General features: G+C 47.8%; 10 protein-coding genes across 10 annotated transcripts; 3 read left to right on the forward strand and 7 right to left on the reverse strand.

Annotated features, from left to right (window-relative positions):
* Positions 1-701: 701 nt before the first annotated feature.
* N7516_010515 (uncharacterized protein) lies at positions 702-1,607 on the forward strand (the record flags this gene model as incomplete). Its single annotated transcript, XM_057223233.1, has 1 exon — positions 702-1,607. One exon carries the CDS (start codon positions 702-704, stop codon positions 1,605-1,607), a length of 906 nt encoding a protein of 301 aa, XP_057070454.1.
* A 1,721-nt stretch (positions 1,608-3,328) lies between these two features.
* On the reverse strand, positions 3,329-5,258 carry N7516_010516 (uncharacterized protein; the record flags this gene model as incomplete). Its single annotated transcript, XM_057223234.1, has 4 exons — positions 3,329-3,726; positions 3,779-4,304; positions 4,346-5,003; positions 5,059-5,258. The coding sequence occupies 4 exons, from the start codon at positions 5,256-5,258 to the stop codon at positions 3,329-3,331; spliced, it is 1,782 nt and encodes a 593-aa protein (XP_057070455.1).
* A 529-nt stretch (positions 5,259-5,787) lies between these two features.
* On the reverse strand, positions 5,788-6,415 carry N7516_010517 (SDR family NAD(P)-dependent oxidoreductase; the record flags this gene model as incomplete). The annotated part of the gene is given in 5 exon segments (XM_057223235.1): positions 5,788-5,856; positions 5,923-6,058; positions 6,076-6,106; positions 6,120-6,324; positions 6,344-6,415. 5 exon segments carry the CDS (start codon positions 6,413-6,415, stop codon positions 5,788-5,790), a joined length of 513 nt encoding a protein of 170 aa, XP_057070456.1.
* An 88-nt stretch (positions 6,416-6,503) lies between these two features.
* On the reverse strand, positions 6,504-6,946 carry N7516_010518 (uncharacterized protein; the record flags this gene model as incomplete). The annotated part of the gene is made up of 3 exons (XM_057223236.1): positions 6,504-6,582; positions 6,649-6,764; positions 6,851-6,946. 3 exons carry the CDS (start codon positions 6,944-6,946, stop codon positions 6,504-6,506), a joined length of 291 nt encoding a protein of 96 aa, XP_057070457.1.
* A 380-nt stretch (positions 6,947-7,326) lies between these two features.
* On the reverse strand, positions 7,327-9,122 carry N7516_010519 (uncharacterized protein; the record flags this gene model as incomplete). Its single annotated transcript, XM_057223237.1, has 4 exons — positions 7,327-7,703; positions 7,764-7,818; positions 7,874-8,917; positions 8,994-9,122. 4 exons carry the CDS (start codon positions 9,120-9,122, stop codon positions 7,327-7,329), a joined length of 1,605 nt encoding a protein of 534 aa, XP_057070458.1.
* A 1,727-nt stretch (positions 9,123-10,849) lies between these two features.
* N7516_010520 (uncharacterized protein) lies at positions 10,850-11,354 on the reverse strand (the record flags this gene model as incomplete). The annotated part of the gene is made up of 2 exons (XM_057223238.1): positions 10,850-10,944; positions 10,997-11,354. 2 exons carry the CDS (start codon positions 11,352-11,354, stop codon positions 10,850-10,852), a joined length of 453 nt encoding a protein of 150 aa, XP_057070459.1.
* A 1,380-nt stretch (positions 11,355-12,734) lies between these two features.
* Positions 12,735-13,653, reverse strand: N7516_010521 (uncharacterized protein; the record flags this gene model as incomplete). Its single annotated transcript, XM_057223239.1, has 3 exons — positions 12,735-12,914; positions 12,977-13,208; positions 13,280-13,653. 3 exons carry the CDS (start codon positions 13,651-13,653, stop codon positions 12,735-12,737), a joined length of 786 nt encoding a protein of 261 aa, XP_057070460.1.
* Positions 13,654-14,916: 1,263 nt separating this feature from the next.
* N7516_010522 (uncharacterized protein) lies at positions 14,917-15,987 on the forward strand (the record flags this gene model as incomplete). Its single annotated transcript, XM_057223240.1, has 2 exons — positions 14,917-15,656; positions 15,762-15,987. The coding sequence occupies 2 exons, from the start codon at positions 14,917-14,919 to the stop codon at positions 15,985-15,987; spliced, it is 966 nt and encodes a 321-aa protein (XP_057070461.1).
* Positions 15,988-16,133: 146 nt separating this feature from the next.
* Positions 16,134-16,439, reverse strand: N7516_010523 (uncharacterized protein; the record flags this gene model as incomplete). Its single annotated transcript, XM_057223241.1, has 1 exon — positions 16,134-16,439. One exon carries the CDS (start codon positions 16,437-16,439, stop codon positions 16,134-16,136), a length of 306 nt encoding a protein of 101 aa, XP_057070462.1.
* A 245-nt stretch (positions 16,440-16,684) lies between these two features.
* N7516_010524 (uncharacterized protein) lies at positions 16,685-22,296 on the forward strand (the record flags this gene model as incomplete). The annotated part of the gene is made up of 5 exons (XM_057223242.1): positions 16,685-17,449; positions 17,510-17,570; positions 17,618-17,659; positions 19,025-20,565; positions 20,614-22,296. 5 exons carry the CDS (start codon positions 16,685-16,687, stop codon positions 22,294-22,296), a joined length of 4,092 nt encoding a protein of 1,363 aa, XP_057070463.1.
* Between the last annotated feature and the right edge of the window lie 1,063 nt (positions 22,297-23,359).

Genomic DNA, 23,359 nt, shown 5'->3' on the forward strand with positions numbered 1-23,359 from the left:
CACAGCACAATGTCGTCGGCTGCGGCATCTCCGCTATCCAAGAACGAAAATAAAACCTGATATGGAGAGCCAATACCCTGGCATGAACGAGGAGTGGAATGAGGTTTTTAAGACTCGAGATTGTGCACCGGCTAGAGCCACCGTTGGTGTCAGGGAGCTTCCTGATCCTCGGATGATTGTTGAGGTCAAGGTTGTTGCTGTCGTCGATTTCTAGATGGGGGAAGACGAAGAGAAATCATATTGAGATGGGTCTCTGAGGCCTGTCTCCCCGTTGGTGCTAGGTAGATCTTTTGTCTCTTTGTTTCATGGTGATCTATCAAAGACCCTTTTGTCCCATGGTCCTCGTCATTACATGTTTAACAATTCTGTACGGAGTACATAATAATGTGTTGGTATTCTCGCATTTAGGATATATGTCTGAGGGGTACAAATTCCATCAACAGACCCTAAATGAAACGCTGTATCAATGGTATGTAGATTGGCTTTCGTGGTTTACACAGCGAGTCAAGTAATATCACATCGGACCTTCCGACAACCCACACACCCTTGGGGGAAGCACTAAGACCGATCTATATAAACCGATTTTATGTTTCCGTGGCCGGCTTCCAGCTAGCTTGACCTTTAGTCACGTCGCTCTCAAGTGCCACAGGATCATTGTCGTGGCATTGTCCGGCAATGGCGAATCATCAAGTCCATCCAATATGGCCACCTTCCCCCAATCTCCGAACTACACAGACTGCGTTCGCGCTCAGCACCAGTTAATCAGTTCGCACCTAAACATCCCAGCAATCGATGTGGTGGTTGGTTTCTCCATGGGAGGTCAGTGCTCTTACTACTGGACTCTGATGTACCCGGAGTTAGTCGCGAACGCGGTCATCATATGCTCCTCGGCTCGTACCAGCCGGCAGAACTACCAGTTTCTCGAGGGACCGAAGGCTGCGCTGGAATATGCCGCTGACTACCGGAAGGGAGATAACAACACAACGTCTTCACGGCCGCTGGGTGGGTTACGGGCTTTTGGAAAAGCGTACTCGGCGTGGTTGACAAGCCCGGAGTGGTTTGAGAACGAGATGTATAAGTCCTTGGGATACGAGACACTGAGCCATTGGGATGAGGAGGTGGCTGGGACGAACTACTACAACTGGTATCCTGATGACTTGCTTGCCATGCTAGGCATGTGGCAGAGAGGCGATGTCACTTCGATATTGGGAGATGCATCTGTTCAAGAAGCGTTATCACGGATCAAAGCGCGTGTTCTGGTTATGCAGCGCGTGTTCTGGTTATGCAGCGCGTGTTCTGATTATGCAGCGCGTGTTCTGGCTATGCAGCGCGTGTTTTGGTTATGCAGCGCGTTTTTGGTTATGCAGCGCGTGTTCTGGCTATGCAGCGCGTGTTCTGGTTATGCAGCGCGTGTTCTGGTTATGCCGTGTTCGACAGATCAGTACTTCCGTTGGGAAGCATCCGAGAAGGACTCGCGTGTCATTCCTCATTCAACATTCAAGGTCGTACCATCTGCATGGGGCCATCTGGCTGGATTGGGTTGTAATGCAGCGGACAAAGACTTCATGGATCAGGCGATTGCCGAATTTTTGGGGGACAATGGATAAATGCGCTAGTATAGTGATGGGAAGACAGGAGAAGAGAGAGGGAGAGCAAGGCAACTGTATTCCTGGTGCTAACTGCTGCTGCTAAGGAAGAGGGGGAAAGACGAAGAGGGAGAGGAGACAGGGTCAGGTAACACCCATCCCAACACACAGGACTGGCTCCGAACCCCAAGCTCACTTCTTCTGAAAGGAAAAACCCTTATTGGACTTTGTCGTTGGTAGGTATGGCCATCTTCGTCTCTCAACTCCTCGTTGTCGTATCCGATGATCGATCCTTGATGATAATATAGAACTAGTACTAGCATTAGTATTGGCGTTAGCACCGGTATTGGCACTTACTCTGGCTCTGACACTTACTCTGTGTCACTTTTAGCACTCGCGCTAGCTCTCACTGTAGCTCTCGCTCTCGCTATTATTCCAAATTGGTGGTTGTGTGGTGTCAAGGGTGCATTTTCTTATAGACGACTGGGTGAATGCTGACAATTCACATGGTGCGTTATTAGCTCACATTCCCACCGTCTCATGCTAAGGTTTGCTCCTTTGCCTTTGAACATAAAGAGGATGAAAGGACGGCTTTATGTGAGACAATAGAATCCAGGGAAAGACGAGGATTGGGACCAGTTGCCGTTACCACGGCTAGTGATGCAGCGGACAAACTGCAAACCTAGATCGAATGGGGTGTCATATTAGCGTGATCCATAAAAAAAAAAAAAAGACTTTGGCGGCGCGAAACGAACGGTAGACCAAAAGATAAAAAGAAGAGGAGGCGAATTGAGAACGGCACAAAACCTAACGGTATAGGGCTCTATTGGGTATAGGGCACTATACCGCTAGGTCTTTGTGCCATTCCCAACTCGATATAATGCATCTTAACGTGATTGATATACTACCTTTTGCCGTGATCTATTAAAAAAAAAAAAGAAATTAGCGGCGCGAAACGAACGGTAGACCAAAGACAAAAAGAAGAGGAGGCGAATTGAGAACGGCACAAAACCTAACGGTATAGGGCTCTATTGGGTATAGGGCACTATACCGCTAGGTCTTTGTGCCATTCCCAACTCGACATAAGGCATCTTAACGTGATTGATATACTACCTTCGAAGGTATTTCGTGACAGGAAGTCCTACACAACCTCGGTAGCGTGAAAACTTCGAAAACGTGAGGTGGACAGGTGGACGGGACTCGCTAACTTGCCGTCGAAATCAGTCATCTTGACTGGCTGTATATGTCGAGAAACTGGTTGTGGATCTTGAGGAAGATGAGTCCGCAGTCGTGTGCGGAAGAGTAAGGTGCTCTTCGCCTTAATATGCTCAGGACAGGTCCGTTATGGGGTGCTGGGTCGCCGGGGTGCCGGGGGTAGCTAAGGTATAGTACCCTAGCTTGATGAAATCGATAAACAGAAGGTGCTCGGGACGAGCAAGAGCTCATAATCTGATGGGAAGCTAGGATAAGAGAGAGAGAGCAATGCAACTGTATTCGTAAATGCTAAGGAAGAAGGGGAAAAGAGGAAGAGGAAGAGGAGACTAGTTAGAGTCCTGTCACACAGAGTCAGGTGACACACCCAACCCAGCATATAGATCTATATTATAGAGAGTAGTAAAGCTGGTATTCGCTATCGATTGAGAACTATGCAAAAGAACGGAGAGAGGGAGTAAATTATCTACAAATAGCTACAGCCTGTGTACTGTCTACATGAGTGACCTGAAGCTACACAACAAAAAGACTTATTTCCTACCATCCACCGTGGTCTTCAATACCTCTCGTCCTCGTTCAAATAAAGCCGCAGCCTCAATCAGCTGTTCATCAGCCCAACGCCTTGTCACAATCTGCGTACCTACAGGCAGCGGGACATCCGGATGACATTCGGCAGTGGAGAAACCACGAGGGACGTTCAAGGCGGGATGGCCAGTAACATTAAAAGGACAAGTATTCCTGGTCAGGCCAACGGCGACATCAAGTCTATCCAGGACCGAGGCCCGTCTCCCATCAGGACCATTCGGATCCGGGTGTATCATCGCGACTGTGGGCGCACAAGGCGTGATGAGGACATCTAAATGCTCAAGGGCGGAATCGTAGGCGGCTCTGAGAGCGAAGACCATGCGATGCGCCTTGGCCTCCAACCCTGCCTTGGACAACTGCCTAGCCAACTTCTCGCTCAGCATGATGTTGACTACAGATGGGTTGTGTTTCCTGGGAGGGAGGCCATTTGGTCTGCGCATGCGGCGACAGGAAGGAAAGGTGGCCGGAGGGGTTGCCCTCGCACAAGTAACTCGACATGGACGGTCTGGTGGCTGCTGTCCAGATTGCCGGACCTTCCTGGTGCATTGGGATAGAAACCTCGACAACACAGGCCCCTATAGCCTCAAAGTATCGTGTTGCTGTCTGATAGACGATGTCTCGCACGTCGGCAGCAACCCCGGGGATGTGGAAAGATTCCTTCAGCAGGCCAACCCTCAGCTTGTGACCAGGGTTCAATTTCGATTGGATCTCTTGCCTCGCCTGGAGCAGTAGTTTTAGGTAAGGCTTGACCCGATGTACCAAAGGGGTTTCTGGAGTCATCCGCGGGTCGTAGCCATCGTAGCCTGCCATGACCTCTAACAGCACAGCAACGTCCTCAAGCTCGGCCTCCAGCGGCCCCATGTGGTCGATCATGGGCGACATAGACCCTGCGCCAGTGTAGGGGACTAAACCAAAGGTAGGCTTCAGCCGTAGATGCCATTGTAAGAAGCTGGGATTCGTACCGACCCGGCTTGGTCGGTGCCAATAGCCAACTCCACGGTTTGGCCGCTTGGTGAGAAGCCCCCTCTCGATGCCAGTTGATGAGCCGCAACTAGCACTGCGGAGCTGCTGCTGCTCCCGCCGGCCGTGTAGTTGTGCAAAAGCGGATTATGGACTGGCCCTGTGGCCGAGGTGAAGGACAAGGGCGAGGCACAAAAGCTTTCGCAGGTTGACGTGCCTTTGATGATGCCTCCGGCTTCAAGAATCCGCGACACCACTACTGCATCGATAGGAGAGATGGGGTACCCATTGCCCTCCGGAAATAGTGACTGGTGCAGGCCAAGGGTTGTCGGTAGCCCTGCAACAGATATGTTATCCTTGACAGCAACGGTACGTCCACCCAGTAGCTTGCTAGTCGGAGACGCGGATTTTATATCACATTGGTGACTCCAGCCGTTGAAGGGGTTGTCTTTCGATGCTGGTTGCCAAAAGATGCGATCTTCTAGCGTCTTTTGTGGAAGCAAGTCTGGCGCGATGTAGTCTGGTGCATTGTCGATGCTTCTCAGGACTGCCTCGAGCGACCTTAATAGAACAAGGTAATCCTCAGCATCCTTGTCATCCAGACTCTCAACGTGGAGTTGGGCTGCCAGAGCCCCTAAGTAGTTTTCATTTATATTTGAGCTATGCAGGTTGTTAGTGTTAGGATTGTCCAAGTTCATGTACAGTTCTTGCTTACCCTACACCGTCCGAGATCGATACGATGGAGATTGTGGTGGTAACTTCATCGAGCTGGGAGAAGACCTGTAGTATTGGGTAGTATGGTTGCCGTTTCAGTAACGGTGTTGATGTATCGATGACTGATGTCTTGGGTGTGTCGGTCGATCCGATGGAGGTTGGTTGCCATCGGACATGCCGTCTTCCCGGATATCGAGACATCCAACAGAGTCAGGGCAGGGTCGCATTTCTCTGGTGTTATATCTCTTTCCGCTTTGCATTGCTATCATGTCATTCAGCGCTGCTTTGAACCTAACTGTCCGTTTTTAATATGCATTTCCTTGACCGTATAACTACCAATGGCTTGGTGTTTGATTGAAGACTTAACAGAGAGATCCACGGAGTTGCGATGCAGAGATGCAGAAACAACACGGTAGGATTAGTCTGAATGTGGACGGAGAGGAGAAGGAAAGAAGGAGAGAAGGAGAGAGAGAGAGACAACACAAAGTGGACCTGTGGTTCCATATGCCTCAGGCACCTAGGCACCCAACAAGACTAACAACAGAACACTATAGTTATATAACTACACGAACTATCGTCAAAGCTCTAGTCATGCTCAATAGTACAAATCACAGTCAAATCAACGTTAATGGACTTGCAGTAAAGCTAGATACGAAATAGGGTGTTTACATGACCGATATCTCTCCATATATTGCGTAAAGTGATTCCATTCTCTGTACGTATTATCCCTTTACTCTTGACCATTGGCAAGCAGAATACGGCCCCCGTCAACACAAAGTGATGTTCCATCCACATACGCCTAGATACGGCATTAGCAGTGCTCCAGCGCTGTACAGTCACCTCCAACAACCCTGGATAAACTTACTCCTGCACGGCTGACGATATATAAGATAGTCCCCGCAATATCGTCCACAGTTCCCGCTCTCTTGGCAGGGACCTTGTCGAAAAGGCACTGAAGAGGTTTCCTTCCTCCCCGACAGGGTTCATGCGGCTTGGAACAACTGTATCAATCAGTAACTGGGTCCATTCATATGTGTTATCATAGCTCCCTGTTTCACTCACATCCTGGGTTGATTCCCACGACTCGTACATAGAAGCGGCTGAACTTGGCTGCCAGCAGTTTGACTAAGTGATCAGTTGCGGCTTTGCTCGTTGCATAACTCGTCAGGTCTACATTTGTCGCGTTGTGCATGCTTGCGCATGAACTAGTCATAACCACCACTCCGCGACTCTCCCTTCGACCGAGCCCGCCACCGGGCAGTTCAAACTAAAGGTAGAAAAGCCACAGAAAGGAAGTAGTGCGCTGTGGTGTTGACGCGGAATGTGTCAGCCCAGTCCGAGTGTCGCGAGGACCACATTGAAGCCTGCAGCTCGGACAAAGACGCCTTCAACACATTTCATTGGACAGGTGGGTCTCGTCTTATTCCGGCGTTGGAAATGAGCATGTCAACGTGTTTTTTCTCGATGGCCGATCTGAGAGGCCAGATCTTGGATGGCTTGCTTGTCGGAAACATCGCTGGGGATTCTGGGATTGATAGTTAATAGCGTGTTGGTGGTTTTGGGTGTTGAGCTTGTTATCATTTGAACTTACCCATATGCAGATCCTCCAACTTCCTCTCCAAGTTCGTTGAGTTCGGACACCCTTTCGTCAATGGGATCATCTGGTAAAGAAACGAGGTACACTTTGGCGCCGTTTGCCACAAGTCCCTATTATGACAACGTTAGCTGTCATGAGAAACAGCATAAAGAATTCGGAATTGCAATCTCAAGTCAGCCTGCGAAAATGAACTTACTTTGGCAATCATAAAGCCGAGTCCACTGCTGCCTCCTGTCACAACTGCTACATACCCCTTCACCCCGAACAGGCTATCAGTAACAAGAGAAGACATATTTACAAGATAGTGGAACGGCTTTGTTATGATAGTGCTTTGTTAATCGACGGACGCAAAGAAATGTTGCACTTCGGCGATTTTAACAGGGCTTTGCCAAGCGCTACATTGCCCGTCGGACTCACTGACGAGTATCGGGGATCAGACTCAAGGGTGCAGTAACCTCCATGGGCCACTCTTAAGTGTGGTATTATAATGCGGTTATGGCGAGCCTAATCTCATGGTTTTACTCTCATAGTGGGACTAAGCAATTCATTCTACATCCTGCATCGCATAAGTTACTCACATAAATAATGATATTGTCCATAGCTAAGTCCTGGAACACATTCTGTACATTTCAAGGCTTCAGGTCCACACCGAGGACATCGGTCCAAACAGTATTACTCTTTGTAATGCTCTCTGGTCCTCTCCTCGGCGAGATCCAAGCACTGGGCCGTCATGGCCGTATCACGAGGAATGAGTTTGATCTTAAATTCCCTGGGAATGGCAACCAGGGCCGTCTTGAACTGATTATACTCAACATAGTCGGTGTTGGGAGGGTTATCGTTGCTCGCTACGATCTTGTAGGACGATATAATCCTTACTAATGCGGAGTACAAGAGGCGAGAAGCGATGTACTGCCCTGAGCAAGCACGAGAACCAGTCCCGAAGCTCAAATGACCCAGGCCGCTGCTTTCCACCTCAGTGGGAGGGCTGAGAGACTTGAGCCACCGCTCAGGGTTAAAACTTCCAGCGTCGGGACCAAAATGATCGACATCTGCGGGCGTTAGTCTTTCCTATAATAACCGATATAATGTATTTTCTGCGGATCACTCACCATGGTTACCCGCTTGCGCGTTGATTAAGATCATAGTCTTAGGGGGGGATGATTGCTCCATTCCAGTTAACCTCGGACACTGTCTTTCGGGGAAGGCTCATAGAACTGACGGTGTAGTATCGGCCAGCCTCCTTGACAATCGCGTTGATGTAGGGGATTGTCTCCTCTTTAAAGCATCCAGTCCAGGCATCTTGAGTGACAGGGTAGTGTCGCTTGATATCTTCGTAGGCCCGATCCTGCCATGCCTGTCCTTCCTCGGTAGACGGAGATCCAATGCACGAGGTCAACGTCCCGAGAATAATCTCGAACCCTCCAGAGACTAGGGACAGGCAGATTGAAGAGACCTCGACACCAGATAGTTTGGTCTCCTGGTCTTTGAGAATAGCAGCAGAGATACAAGGCTTGTCTGTACCATTCTTGATCATCTCACGGACTTTGTTCAAGAGGAGGTCCAGATAGGTGTCGCGTCGTTCCCGGAGGTCTTTTGAACAGGCGGTCTTCTCGTTGCTGGGAACATACCGAAGGGCAGGGATGTAGTCCTGCAGGTTCTCGGAGGCGCTGCGTAATAGGGAAATAGACGATCCCACGTGAAGAATCTCGCGGAGCAGATCGTCGTAGACAGCGTCCATGCGAATACCATAGCAGAGCGTCAGAGTTGTGTTGAGCGCGTATCGCTGGATATACGGCCGAATGTCAATCTCTATCTGACCATCGCGACTGTCCTTTTTCATATCTCGCAGGATGCAGTAGCTCTCTAGGTCAAACATGGCGTAGTAGTCCCTCACGGCAGGGCGACCCAGAGCGATACCGGCGGCCTTGCATTTCTTCTTGCAGGACTCATACCAGGGCGAAGATCCAATGGTAAATCCCTGGGTGCTGCTGATTACGCCGTGAAAGGTGTAGAGCTTGGGGCGGTCAATGACTGCATTTTGGTTGCCGAGGAGCATCTTCTTGCAGTCATCGAACGAGTTGACAACGACGGCTCTGGTGTTGCCCAGCTTGATCTGAAAGACAGAGTGGTTGTATTGGCGCCACCTTTTTTCAAAAACTGAAGCATGATCCTCGCCAAGTTTGAGAAGATGTCCAAACACGGGAACAGCGCCAGGGATTTCTGGCATGCCCTTGATGTGAGGAATGTCGGTAGCATACATAATCTGTCGATATTGTCAGCTAATGACCATTCAACTACCAGCACTGACTATCCCGAAAATTGACCCGAAGACAACTTACAGTGTAGAGCACGTAGGTAAGCACCGCCACCACCACTGCCGTGAAGACTGGCCCAGCATGCTCCTGTTCTCTAAGTTGGTGTGATAGATATCCCAGCCAATTGCTGCCTCCATGGGTCTTGGACTCCATATTGGATAGATATGTAAAGTGTCAGGTACAGTTGCAAGACTGGGAATAAAAAGGAATGTGTGAATGTTGGCCGGTCGTCGAATGATTTATCCCTTAATGAGAAATATTACAAAACACCCATGTTCCATATATATCCTCATCCAGAGAAGTCTCTACGTCCCCCTCAGCTGAATTAATCAATCCGAAGATCTTTTAAAGCGGCTGGTCCGATAGTTACATTCTTTACCCCACTCAAGCTTATGGAGATATCACAGCGGCACTGCCGACGAACTATGCACCTCAGGTATTCGCGTTACCTGGCAAAATGTCGTGTTACATGAATCAGTATATATTTGCCGAAAGGCTTTGATAGCAGATATCAAGCGCCCACGACAAACCTGGTCGATTCTATGTCATGCGTATCATCCCAGCTGCCAAACGGGTTACAATACAGTGGTGAATAAGCACAGACTTGGAGTCAACGATAGACACTTTAGTGTTAGGTAAACACTGTTGGCACAGCAAAAATCACTTTTGGCACAGGAGTCTAACCCAATTAGGTATGGAATACCTCGGCGGTCATTTTCAGTCTAAGTGTTATTTATTATGGTATCGCCATAGTAAAAAACACAGCCCCTGAATCACCCCAGCCACAAAGTACTTCATGATCTACTCCATGGTCCGCTCCATACTCGGCCCCATATTAATTCCCCATAATGATGCTCCTATAATAATGCACCCATTAAATCACGTGATCATGATGTCTTTACCAGATATAGATCACGTGATTCTAGTGCTAGGTATAGATCATATGATTATGGTGCTACGTATAGATCACGTGATCATAGTGCCAGATATAGATCATGTGATTCTAGTGCTAGGTATAGATCATGTGATTATTGTGCTAGATATAGACCACGTGATTCTAGTGCTAGGTATAGATCATGTGATTATGGTGCCAGATATAGATCATGTGATCATAGTGCCAGATATAGATCATGTGATTATGGTGCGAGGTATAGATCATGTGATTATGGTGCCAGATATAGATCATGTGATTATTGTGCTAGATATAGACCACGTGATTCTAGTGCTAGGTATAGATCATGTGATTATGGTGCCAGATATAGATCATGTGATTATGGTGCTACGTATAGATCACGTGATCATAGTGCCAGATATAGATCATGTGATTCTAGTGCTAGGTATAGATCACGTGATTATGGTGCTAGGTATAGATCATGTGATTATGGTGCCAGATACAGATCATGTGATCATAGTGCTAGGTATAGATCATGTGATTATGGTGCCAGATATAGATCATGTGATCATAGTGCCAGATATAGATCATGTGATTATGGTGCTAGGTATAGATCACGTGATCAAGGTGCCTTTACATAGTGCTAGATATATATATAGTGGTAGTCGGAAGCAATTAGTCTTATATATACAATCTATCCATAGGATAGATAGGTAGGCCTATAACATTGCCAAGCTACTCTTATAGATAAGAAATAGTATATTGAGCCTTTCAGATTCATCAATGGTATACCTGATGATCTAGCTACCATCACGCGGTAGTTGATCAAGTAGTGCCTAGATAGCAGTATGTGACCTAAGCCTTGCTACCTGCCAACGTTGTTTCATATTGTCTATATCTCTCTTTGTTATACAACTGGGTTGATCGGTAGGCTGGGTAGATATCCGACGGGAATTTAGGATAAATCGGTTTGGAAGGTCTTGTTGAATCAAGCTAATGATCTCTGGTCGATTTTGTCTGATCTCTCGCTGCCGGTGCGCCGTCCACGTTGAAGGTGGTGATCCTGGGTGGTTATGACTAGAACTAATAATAGTTATAGTATAACGGCCAGTAAGGGGATCACGACGAAGTTTACCAGCGAAAGGGCAACTCGTAGCAAGGTGTACCGTCTTCCGGATCTTCTCCGTACGCCGATCGTTGTATGGCTTGCTACGCTGGCAATGGAACCATACAGTGGGTATAAACCCCTTTTTGTTGGTATAGGACGACTTTTTGGAGACGGCATACCCCTGTACTGCGGCCCAGTCACCCATCCAGTCCATAGCTTCTTGTATATCCTGGAACGATCGATTTGTGGGCGGCGGAAGCATAGACCATCGGCTATCATCGGCGGCAGGGAGGTTGACGGCGGCAGGCAGGTTGATGCCATTATCGGTGGCAGGGAGGTTGATGGCGGCAGGCAGGTTGATGATGGCATCATCGGTGGTAGGCATGTTGATGGAGCAAGTGGGGAAAATGCAGAAGAAGAACTGTGGGAGCAACCTAATGTGTCGCTGTCCTGGCTTATATGACACTCAACTCTTCCTCGGCGAAGTATTTGCACCCCAGTACTTCCGCTATTGACCGCCTTTCTTTACCGCCTACCTATTCCTACTAGTATAAACTATACACGACGTGCGCGCACACTCAATAAGAGGTTATAACCGGCAGAAAAGAAGTGGAACCCTAATTTCCAAAGTACCAGGGTTCAAATACTCATGCAACATGACTGTACGTGGTGTATTTTACTATGGCGATACCATAATAAATAACACTTAGGCTGAAAAATGGGTGCCAAAACAGCCCTTACTTAATTGGGTTAGACCACTGTCCCAATAGCGAAATCGCTGTCCCAACAGTATCTTACATACAAAATTAAGTCACTTTTGTCCCATAGATCAGATCACATAAATTGATGATCTAATTCTAGTTTACATGCATTGGGGGGGGGTTGGCTGTATCAATCCCCATATTTTATTTGTTAGACTTTAGTTAAACGCTATACAAAGCGGCTTAATAGCGCGCAGCTTCTAGAAATCTATTTAGAAGCTCATCATCATCATCTGAATTGATTTCCTCCATTGGACTTTTGCCTCCATAGACAAAAGTCCAATGGGGCCTCGAATCTTCAAGAGTACAGTGGCTGAATGAGTGGTTCAATGGCACCGCGACTAGCATATATTGATCGAACTTTGTAGTGAATAACAATTTTACTTGGGACGGATCTGCTGTATCACCCAAGGGAGTCGATCGTGTCTTAGTATAACATGACCTAACCCGGATTAACGACTATTACATCTATGATATATGTTTACTCGGGGCCCTCAGGCTTCCGTTTTGCTATCACGGTGATAAACCTTCACTCGACTGGGCCACTCCAACCAAGGTTGGAATGTTTTCTATTTGAATTGTCTTTGCTGGAAATACAGCAAGCTGTTTGGACTGCGTAGGGTCCTTCAGAGGCCCGCCCTTCCTATGTCGTCCAGAGTGTTGATGAGTGGGCGCCAGGGGGTGTGCTTGCCTTATCCCTCGGTGACGCTTGTCTTCATACCGCAGCTAAGCCTGACGTCTAAGACTAGGAGAGTGTGAACGGGCCTATCGCGTACAGCGCATTTGTGGAATCCAAGTCGTTGTTATTAGGGACGTATGTATGGTACAAGATTGCTCCAAATCTAAAAAAATGTTGGATACACTTGCCTATTTCAATTTGTTTCATTAAACTATACACATCAATAACGCGAGAAATGAACGCCGAAAGAGTCAAAACCCAACCGACCATGACCGATTACCAATTCATAACCATCAACACCTTCCCGATTGAACAGGCCCATAATCTAAACTGTCTTTCCCGTTGGGGGACCGAGATACCACTTCGTAAAAGCCTTGTAAGCCATCGATGTGGTTTCCTCACCCGAGAAGTCGTAAAGATCAGAACAGCGCAGAATAAGGCTTTCACCCTCAAAGTAGGACTCCAACAAGCGTGCACGCTTCCCGATAAACGAGACAATCATGATCTACAGGATACCCAGTCAGCAACCACGAAGTCGAATAGTGAATGGCAATAACCAAGACTTACTGGTGCGACATGATGATGAAGCAACCGCACCTTTCTCAGCTGGGTCAGCATTAGACGGAGGATGATCAATAACTCTCCGCGGCACACTTTGTTACCCTCGGTCTCTAGGCTGTTCCATGTGGCTGCTTTCATATGTGGGAATGCTGGTCCGGTAGCGTCCCTGATTCTGAAAACACCAAAATCGGGCTTGTCATACCCGTGCAGACTCTTGAAAGTGTTGTATTCGATAACACTGTCGAGTAATATTAGGAACTGGAAACGGATATGACAATATATATCAAAATAGGAATAGGTAATACTTACGGCATTGAACGCCATGGGTTGTCGTTTGAATGTTCCGTCCAGCAAAGTTGAAAAGCATAAACGCTCCATTGCGCTTCAGAGTGATGCGCTCGGGACATTGCAGTTGAATAATCTGTATCATTTGCATCATCGACCACTTCACGGATCAGCTTGTCACTAGGTTGCGGGAGGTTGTGTATCGGCGCGAAAAAGCGGGGGTTAAGGTCTGAGTCTTCGTTGAGAGTCATAGGCTGGCGCTTGATGTTCAATTTGTCAAGTTGGGACGCGTCAAGTGTATGCAGTTCCAGTTTGTCGATTTCAGCCTCGAGCTTGATCAGAGTCTTACGCTGCTTCAAATGGGGCTTTGACTCTGTGGGGGTTGAATTTGAAGACATGTTTATGTTTGGTAATGTTATGGGTAGTGATGGCTTGAATGGGATTTTCAGAGGTTGGAAGTTTGGATCGTAGCTGGGATGTGAGGGGTTTTATGTTGGAGGATATCCACTGCAGGATTTGTAGGCTGCAATGGAAGAGGAAGGAATGAATTCCAAACGGAGTGGATAGGACTTTTAATCGGATTAACCAGATGTGAAAGTGATGTTGTGGATGTTGTGGATGTGGAGTTGCCGCGCGACACGCCAAGACTTAGCGGCTATAATTGGACTAGCCGTAAACAGCAACTGACAGTGTCGATCACAACTATCACAACAACTGACTGCATTTGGAATAACTCCGCGTTGTACTCCGCGTTGTACTCTGCGTTGTACTCCGTACAATCTGTTGTATTTAGCGATGGAAAATAAAAATAGCTAAATAAAAAACAATGATAATTCCTAATTGGGCACATGAAGCGCCAGCCACATCACATCACACATCACAAAGATGCATTGAGAACCAACCCCTCTTGAATAGCCGCTCTGTCTCAAACAGCATGCGGCCACATCAGCGGCTGAATACATAACTAACTATGTATTCTCATGTACTCCGTACAATGTACATATGTACGGAGTAGAGCTATGAGTCAAGCGGGAAGGCAGAGGATCAACTAATTTTAGCCTGTTAAGCGCCTTGTACACGTGGATCCCAATATCAATGGCTAAAGGTGTACAGTCCAAGAAACTATCACATTAACCGCCGACTCTCGTGAGTAGAAAACCTTCAATCATAAAAAGCCCATTTTCCCGCACCTTCCAAAATCTAACCAAAAGTCAGCACACTTTGTCGAGGAAGGAACTCTACAACAAGGTCATGTGAGCTCCCAGTGTTTGCTCCCAGTAATGTTAGCCCCCACCTAGTAGAGATGGTTCTTCTCTTCTCTCTATTTCTCTCTGCGCAATTCAAGACTTTCCTGTTAATCTTTACTGCTCTCTCTAAGAAACTCATATCGACCCAACTCTAATTCTACCTCGGTATTATTAACGATGTCAAATACCCATCCCAAGGCGGAGGAGGAAGCCCCTGCGTTTCCTCGAGCCTGGCGCAGTATGGTGGAAAGGCTTGAGACTGGGGACACAACTATCCACAGTGCAGAGCTTGCGTCTGCTTCAAGATTTGGAGTCAAGCAATTTCTACTGCTACGGGTGCTGTGGAGAATATACCAACCAAGTCAAATCATTCACGTGGCGGACATGCATAAGTGGGTAGCACAGGCTACCGAAATGCTTGATGGATATAAGTCATGGAACAAATACTGTGATAGTATTGGATCCGCATCCACCCCCGAAGGAACATTCGCAATAGCACGATACTACCAGCGTGAAGTCGCAAGGACCGAAGAAAAGATTGACCCTCAAGCTTTTGACACACCCATTTCATCTCGAACACGTGGCGGGGTGAAGCGGATCGACAAGGGTGTGGCTGGTCTTAGCCTAGGCCCTCCCGAGACTCCCACGAAGAAAGGGCCCGCACATTTGGCCAGCACATCGGCGAGGTCACTTCTCAACGACAATGACGACAGTGACGACGAATACGAAGAGGACAGTGAAATACTTGGTTTGGAAGATGAGTCAAGCCCAAGCACAATCGCAAGCCCGAGTCCAATCCGCTTGGTTACTCCCATCACACGAGAGCTAGCGAACATTTTGTACCCTCCAACAAAGGATGAGCAAATCGTGAATACTGCACTGATAGTATTCCTCAATGCTCTTACCATCCACTTCCCTCTCTCTTCGAAGTGGACATTGCATAGGAAGCCATTGACTGCCGTTTTCAAAAACGCGGAATTTGAAGCGAGAACGGGCGGATATCTAGACAGCCCTGGTGGAAAGCCCAGAGTCCTCATCGAGGTCAAACCGATCCTAAGATCCTGGCACCCTCTGCGTATTCAGATTCAAGAGAGTGCACAAATGGTCGCTTGGATCAAAAGCGACTCTGAATTAGCCCAGAAAACCAACCGCATGTATGCTATTCCTTCTCTTACTGCATCCCCAGATAAACGGCTAACAAAAGGTAGGCGCTTTCATGTTTCACAAGACCGCCATTTGGTGTATGTGACAGTTGCCAGGTATGGCCAAGAGTATCTTGACTATCTGGTTGACGGGACGCTTCCGCAGAAAGAAAAAGATGATGAAGATCCGTCTTTCATGAATATGGACCAATATGGTCCGTGGGATACTACAGACGAGGGCAGTATGCGTCAGTTGGGGCCAATTTTGCTGGCGATTACCTTGCGAGCTGAAGAGGAGAGTAAAAAAGAGAAGCTCGAAGACAAGCAGAGACGTGTCAGATAGCTACATGCAAGAAATAAGACGATGTGGCGTTCAGCGGGGGGGGGCTTGGAATGTGATGATCGGGGACCGACCCCTAGATGAATGGGAGATAGTCCCGAACTGAATGCGGGGGCAAATCGGGGAAGTGCGATACAAGGGTAGGTAGCTTAGTACTCCAAATTCTGAAGTTCAGGCAATTCCCACCCTACAGAGCCTCTCAACACCCCTTGCTCCAGCCGACTAGTCACGTCTTTACGAGTCTGCTCTTCTCCAATGACGCGCGACAACGGCACATGTCCCGCCACGTCGGCAGCGCAATCCTCGGCCCCAGCAAGGGCCCGAGCTTCGTGCTCAAGATGCCATAAGAGGAAGAAGAGGTGTGACAGAACGTTGCCGTCATGCAAAAATTGCGTATCGGCGCGGGTGCGATGTAGCTTCGAAGACGATGATCTCCAAACAGCTTCGTACCCCATAGTGTGAGTTGCCGTATGAGATTGAGGCACTGGATGGCTTAGGTCTCCTGGCCTCTCATCCTTAGCTTTGCAGAGTACTCCTAACTCTCCAGTGGTTTCAAGTAGGCTCCTAACATGCTCACAGGTATGTCCAGGGCCTGGAATAGAGGCTTCGTAGGGTGGTGGCTGCCCATGAGCGGAATACACCGCAGGCCGCGGAGGCTACTCCGGTCCTGAACAACAATCACCTCTATGATGACTTTGCGATGCCGGAAATAACAATAGTGGACCCGGAATGCATCCCTCAAGGTGTTCACGGAAGCCAAGTAGGAAACACATCCACCCTTGCCGACAATGCCGAAGTTCTGATAGAAAACCCCCTTATGAACCCACGGCCTGCACCAGACCAAACCCCAACCTTTGGCCAGCAACTCACAGTTCTCTCACTAGAGGCTACTGCTGAACGGCATTTGGGATCAACAACGGGACTCTCATTCGCAAACCTGACTCAGATGATTCTACGTCGGTTGGCGCCGGACAGAGCGGATTTTGTATTCAATAGCCATCGGGATCACATTACGGAAATGGATCTCTTGGACCTCAGCTCTTCTTCAAACCCCTTCAATGACTCTTTCTTTCAAAGCTTGAATGAGTCCATCTCCCCCTATCCGCTACTCTTTGGTGACCTCCTCTTCGCCGACTCTGCCGCGTCCGGCACCACCCTTGACTCCCTATGCTGGCCAAGCAATGAAACGCATGTGCGGCGGCTGGTGAATTTCTATTTTGCTCACTCCCATACCTTCTATCCTATCCTGGACCGCTCCGAGGTCATGGACACTCTGGAAAAGATCCATCAAAATCCTCAAAATTTGGCCTCGCAAACTCCACTCCACGCCTTCAGGATCTGGATGGTCCTGGCCATCGGCTCTACCGCTTACTCTTCCGTCACTCTGACTGAGGAATCAGAATCCATGTTGTTTTATAACAAGGCTCTGCAGTATCCCGAGCAAGCCTTGGAGGGTGACGAGATGGTAGGAAAATTTGCCTACAGCTACATCGCTGACGAGAGCCCAACTGACGAGAGGCCCTAGTCTACCCTGGAAGCCATAATGCTCCAAGTTTCTTATTCGTTTTTCAACCAACTAGGTCCTAGTGAGTAACGACCACTTGACCGATACTCCAAGCACTGACGGAAGCAGACACATGGATTCTTGCTGGCATAGCTGTCCGCCTGGCCTTAGGTATGGGGCTCCATGCGGCCTCGTCATATCGAAAATTTCCTCTTAATGTGCAACAAAGACGCAAGCGAATTTTCTTTTCAATATACATGATGGATCGGTATGTTCATACTTCCACTTCTTCTCCACTCTCTCGTATCCAGATTGAAGCGACTCATCGCCCGCAAAACTCAGCATTGTTTCCATTACTTTAGGTCGACCGTTCGCACTTCATGACGATGACATTGATGTAACGGTGAGTCTGACCTTTGTGAGTGAGCTGCAAAGGGCTCCCAGGGATGATGGTAGAATTCGAAATCAGTTTTAACTCCACACTCTTGCGACTTGATTCGCGAACCTTAATCTGAAACACGCTAGCTCACATTTGGAATAGTGTTAAATCCATGACATCCAAAGAATATTTTACATGACGCAGGTGGGACCCTGCCATGTGTATCTTATTCGTAATTTCGATGCAATGGTAATTCTCTGCCATACCGCCCACCCAAGCAGGAGGCATCTTCACCCGTCTATCTCTTAAATCTCACAATTGACCTCACAAAATGGCTCCGAGAAATTTCTACCATCCAAGCTGCATCTTATCCGCGACATGATAGAGAGTCAGTCACTTGGCACTCTCAAAATAGCTGAAGAAACAGAATACAGCCCAGGCTACGATTATAATTATTCTCGCAAACTTACGGCAATTTGAAAGTATGCACGCACCGCTAACTCGAAATGACGGAGACGGACTGTAACACCACTGATGATCGAAGCACTCGGCAGCAAGCGAGGGACGAAACGCCGATTTGCGAGAATGGTATCTGTATAATTCATTGGATTTTCAGTCGTATCAGCTGGTTTAAGTAGATGAATCTGGATGTGATAAAAGGGTTGGGTTTAGCACAGGCTGGTACCACTTGGTGTATCCCCTATGGGGTCACTCATTGAACCAAGAGCCACCAAGAACTTAATCTCCTTTACGCTCTTGCAGACGGCTCAAAATGCGATAATTTTCCAACGATTTGCTATGCTAGGTATATTAGTTGCTGCGGGAGATCAGCTATTTACAGCTAAAATAAACCAGCGAGATTGACCGACGCCTGGTGTGAGAATAGGCTTCTTTCACCAGGTAACTACGTCACCTGATGAGGGGCTAAGCTGACACGGTTTCACTTAAGCGACACGTACCCCGCATGTTTCCCTTCCCTTGAACGCCAGCTCATTTTCTGTGCTGTAATCATGGATGCCCCTATATCATTTGGTGACTTAAATTCTGGATTACAGGTGGGGATCAATCACGGCCCGATCACAGTAGATTTTCTTCTGCAACCAAGTTCGGGTACGGTAATTTTCATTCAATGTAGATTGTACTGACTTTTGTTATAGACTTAGGTGACAAGTTGCCAATCGTGCACGGGGCTGCATTCGATTCATACGTGAATCAGCATGGGGACGAATGTCTCCCAGGCACAAGGACAGATATCCTCCATGAGATTAGACAGTGGGCTTTCTCCCCACAGGCAAGATGTCTCTTTTGGCTTAATGGTATGGCTGGGACAGGAAAGTCAACCATCTCTCGAACAGTGGCAAAATCCCTTAGTCAAGCTAAATCACTCGGGGCAAGCTTTTTCTTCAAGAGAGGTGAAGGTGACCGAGGCAATGCTTTAAAGCTTTTTCCGACACTCGCAATACAACTCGCAACTGCCGTTCCCCAGCTGATTCCATCTATCCTGAAAGCAGTCCATGGTATCCCAGATATTGCGACGAAGGCGATGAAGGAGCAATTTGATAAATTACTCCTTCAACCTCTCCTAAGCTTGAAAAAATCCGATCTCCCAATCCAGACCGTGGTGATAGTGATTGACGCATTAGACGAATGTGAGGGAGATAATGATGTGCGGCTCATACTCCAGCTTCTGCCACAGCTACAGAAGTCAAATGCTCTACGGCTGCGAGTTTTTCTAACTAGCAGACCAGAGTTGCAAATCCGTCTAGAAATCTCGAAGCTTGCTTGCCATGATCACAAAGACTTGATTCTCCATAAAATTCCTAGTGAGGCCATTAAGCACGACATATCCTTATTTTTGAATCATCGACTTTCGGAAATCAGGACTGAACGTCTCTTGCCTACCGATTGGCCTGGAGATATAAATCTTCAAAAGCTAGTGACATTGTCTATCCCATTATTCATTTTTGCCGCTACTATTTGCCGTATTTTTCAAGACCCATATTGGGACCCCGAAGACAGTCTCACCGAGATCCTTACACGTGGAAATGATGAATCTAAATTGGATGGAACTTATCTTTCCGTGCTCGATCGCCTCCTCAGAGGACAAACCGACAAACGGAAAAAGTTGCTAGTTCAAGAATTTCACCAAGTGGTTGGTCCAATCATGATACTGGAGAGCCCGCTCTCAGTGATCTCACTGTCGAGACTTCTGGGTGTCCCCGAGAGGCTTGTTCGTCTTAGATTAAATCTATTACACTCAGTCCTGAGTGTGCCAGATGAAGAGACTTCGCCAATACGCCTCTTTCATCTATCTTTTCGGGATTTTCTTCTAGACCCGGAAACCCGCCAAAGAACTCCGTTTGGAGTTGACCAGAAAGCGATGAACCATAAGTTGGCCATAAAATGCCTTCTTGTGTGTCACAATCTGCGGAGAAACATATGCGGACTACCAAGCTACGGAACACAACGTGCAGATATTGATCGCCACACTATCGATCACTGTCTGTCTCCAGAATTGCAATACGCCTGTCAATATTGGGCACACCATTTAGCACAATGCGCAGACTTAAATGATGTGATAGATGATGCTCACTTGTTTCTTCGGAGACATTTCCTGCATTGGGTAGAAGCAATGAGCTTACTAAACCTTGCATCGGAAGTGATGGAGATTCTCGATCTTCTCCAGAAGGTTGTTCTAGTAAGTCCCAAAGACAGGTACTTATATAATCCACACTGATAGAGATAGGCCGACCAACATCCTGCAGTTTCTGATTTCGTACATGACGCAAGGCGCTTTATGCTGAAAAATCTCCTGATAGCCGATGAGGCGCCCCTTCAACTTTACTGCTCAGGACTTATATTTGCACCCCAAGCGGCAATAATTCGTAGAGAGTTTGGAGCGGAGCTTCCTTCTTGGATATCCCGATTACCAAATGTTGACCAAAGATGGAGCGCAGAATTGCAGACACTCGAGGGCCATTCAGATTTGGTTTGGTCGGTGGCGTTCTCGCCTGACGGCCAGCTATTAGCGTCTAGCTCCAGTGATAAGACGATCCGGCTCTGGAACACGGCGAAGATGATGCTGCGTCACACGCTCGAGGGTCATTCAGGTGCGGTTCTATCCGTCGCTTTCTCACCCGACGGCCAGCTACTGGCGTCAAGCTCTTATGATAAGACGGTCCGGTTGTGGGAACTAGCAACGGGTACGCTGCAGCTGACTCTAGAAGGCTCTTCTGGTCCGGTGCAGTCAGTGGCCTTTTCACCCGATGGCCAGCTAGCATCCGGCTCCGATGATCGGACAGTCCGGCTCTGGAACTCGGCGGCGGGCACACTGCAGCATACTCTCTTAGGCCATTCAGGCAGGGTTAAGTGCGTGGCCTTCTCGCCAAACGGTCGGCTACTGGCTTCCGGCTCAGATGACCGAACAATTCGGCTCTGGAACACAGCAAGGGGCACACTGCAACGTACACTCGAAGACCATTCAATTTGGGTTCAGTCGTCAGTGGCCTTCTCGTCTGACAGCCGTCTACTGGCGTCTAGCTCCAATGATAACACAGTCCGGCTCTGGGATCTGGCAACAGGAGTGCTGCAACATATCCTGGAAGGCCATTCAGGTTGGGTTCTATCTGTGGTCTTCTCGCCCAACAGCCAGCTACTAGCGTCCGTTTCTGGTGATCATGCTTCTGGATCCGATGATAAGTCAATCCGGCTTTGGGATACAGCGACGGGCAAATTGCGGCAAATACTCGAGGGTCATTCAAGTTGGGTTCGGTCGGTTGACTTCTCGCCCGATGGCCAGCTATTGGCATCTGGCTCTGGTGATGCGACTGTGCGACTGTGGGACCTAGCGACAGGCACGCTACAGGAGACTCGCGACAGCAGTTCATATCTCGGTTCAATTCTAGAGATGGCCTTCTCGCCTGATGGCCAAACGCTAGCGTCTGGCTACGATGGCTCTGGTGATAAGGCTGTCTTACTTTGGAATACGGCGACAGGCACGCTACGTCAGAAGCTCGAGGGTCATCTAGGCGCGGTTTTAGCAGTCACCTTCTCGCCCGACAGCCGGCTACTATTGTCCAGCTCCACTGACAAGACAGTGCGGCTCTGGGACACTCTGACAGGCACGCTGCAGCGGACTTGGACTGTTGAAGCAATAATCACAAATCTTGAATTTCCTCAGGACGAACCATTGCCGGGCACTAACTCTGGAGCCCTCGATATTCAACCCAGGTGTGATAGTCCAAGGCCTAGTTCACACCATGTGAGTCCGGAGATTTCCATTGACCACGGGCAATGGATAAAATTGAACGGCGAGAAAGTTCTCTGGCTTCCTATCGAGTTTCGGCCTAGCTGTTACGCGATTGATGGAAGTTTAATAGCGCTAGGACACGCATCACGTCAGCTCTCCTTCATAGAATTTAAGATGTAGCAAGTGTTTATCACGTTCTTTATCTCTTTGTATTTCCGTCCAACGTTCTGGTTATGAAGGCACGTATGCCTTTCACCGTGCTCCTCTATTGCTGATACCGTCGAATCTTTTCACATTACCGTTGCAGTGATACCCCTCTTGACGTGACAATGACCAGGATGGCCGGTTACGTGCTGAGCAGATGTTTTCGGCGTCCATCTGGGGATTGAACACTGCAACGATGTTCTATAGGTAATAAAGGACAGCATGGAAACTGTGTAGTCTGGCTTCTTGTATCTTGAGGCAGGCACAAGTACATCTAACTTCTATCTCATAGCAGGCAGTCTTTCTGAAAGCGACCTTAGTACATTAAGGAAACATAGTTCACCGCGCAGTATCTCGCCACCCTAAATGTGTTTTAGGTGATAGATTAAGGTTGAGCTTGTGGACCGATGATATCAAGGGAAATTCAGAAAGCAACCAGAGATATATATGTAGTGTGCCAGTGGGGACTATGCTCTATTCACTGTATCATGTCAAGATTAGATTCCAAGGTTACTATGTGCGTGACAAACAACCCAAGAAAGATAATCAAAGATCTCGCCAGATCGTTAGAGTTCCCTTTTTGTTTGATCGGTTTGCACTTTGGATTCTACCATTTTCTAATAAATTACGGTACTATAACAATGGCTCATTGTGGTTACAAGTGAATACAATACAGCCCCACAGGGATTAACAGGGGAAGAGTTAAAATTAGATTAGTATGTCTCCACTTAGGGTCCGGGAATTAAGTAGCAAGAGTGTAGAGTTAAAACTGATTCCGAATTCCACCGTACTAACAAATTGTAATATGTACTTTCTGTGCAACCCACATTCCCACATTCCCACAGATAGATATAACTTCCCAGGTAAAACACAGTCAGTTAACTACACACAAACAGGCCCAGGATCCCAAACCATCACTTCAGTGAGCCTCAACAAGATCTCATCTTAATTTGTCAAATCCACCTCATCCATATCCGAGAAAACGTACCAGCTCCTTCAAATTTCCGAATGATATATTGCGTTTTTTTAGAGTAAAATC

Source organism: Penicillium verrucosum (assembly GCF_028828655.1).
Source record: "Penicillium verrucosum strain IBT 35672 chromosome Unknown utg000004l_segment0_segment0, whole genome shotgun sequence".
In the NCBI taxonomy this organism is placed as follows: domain Eukaryota; kingdom Fungi; phylum Ascomycota; class Eurotiomycetes; order Eurotiales; family Aspergillaceae; genus Penicillium; species Penicillium verrucosum.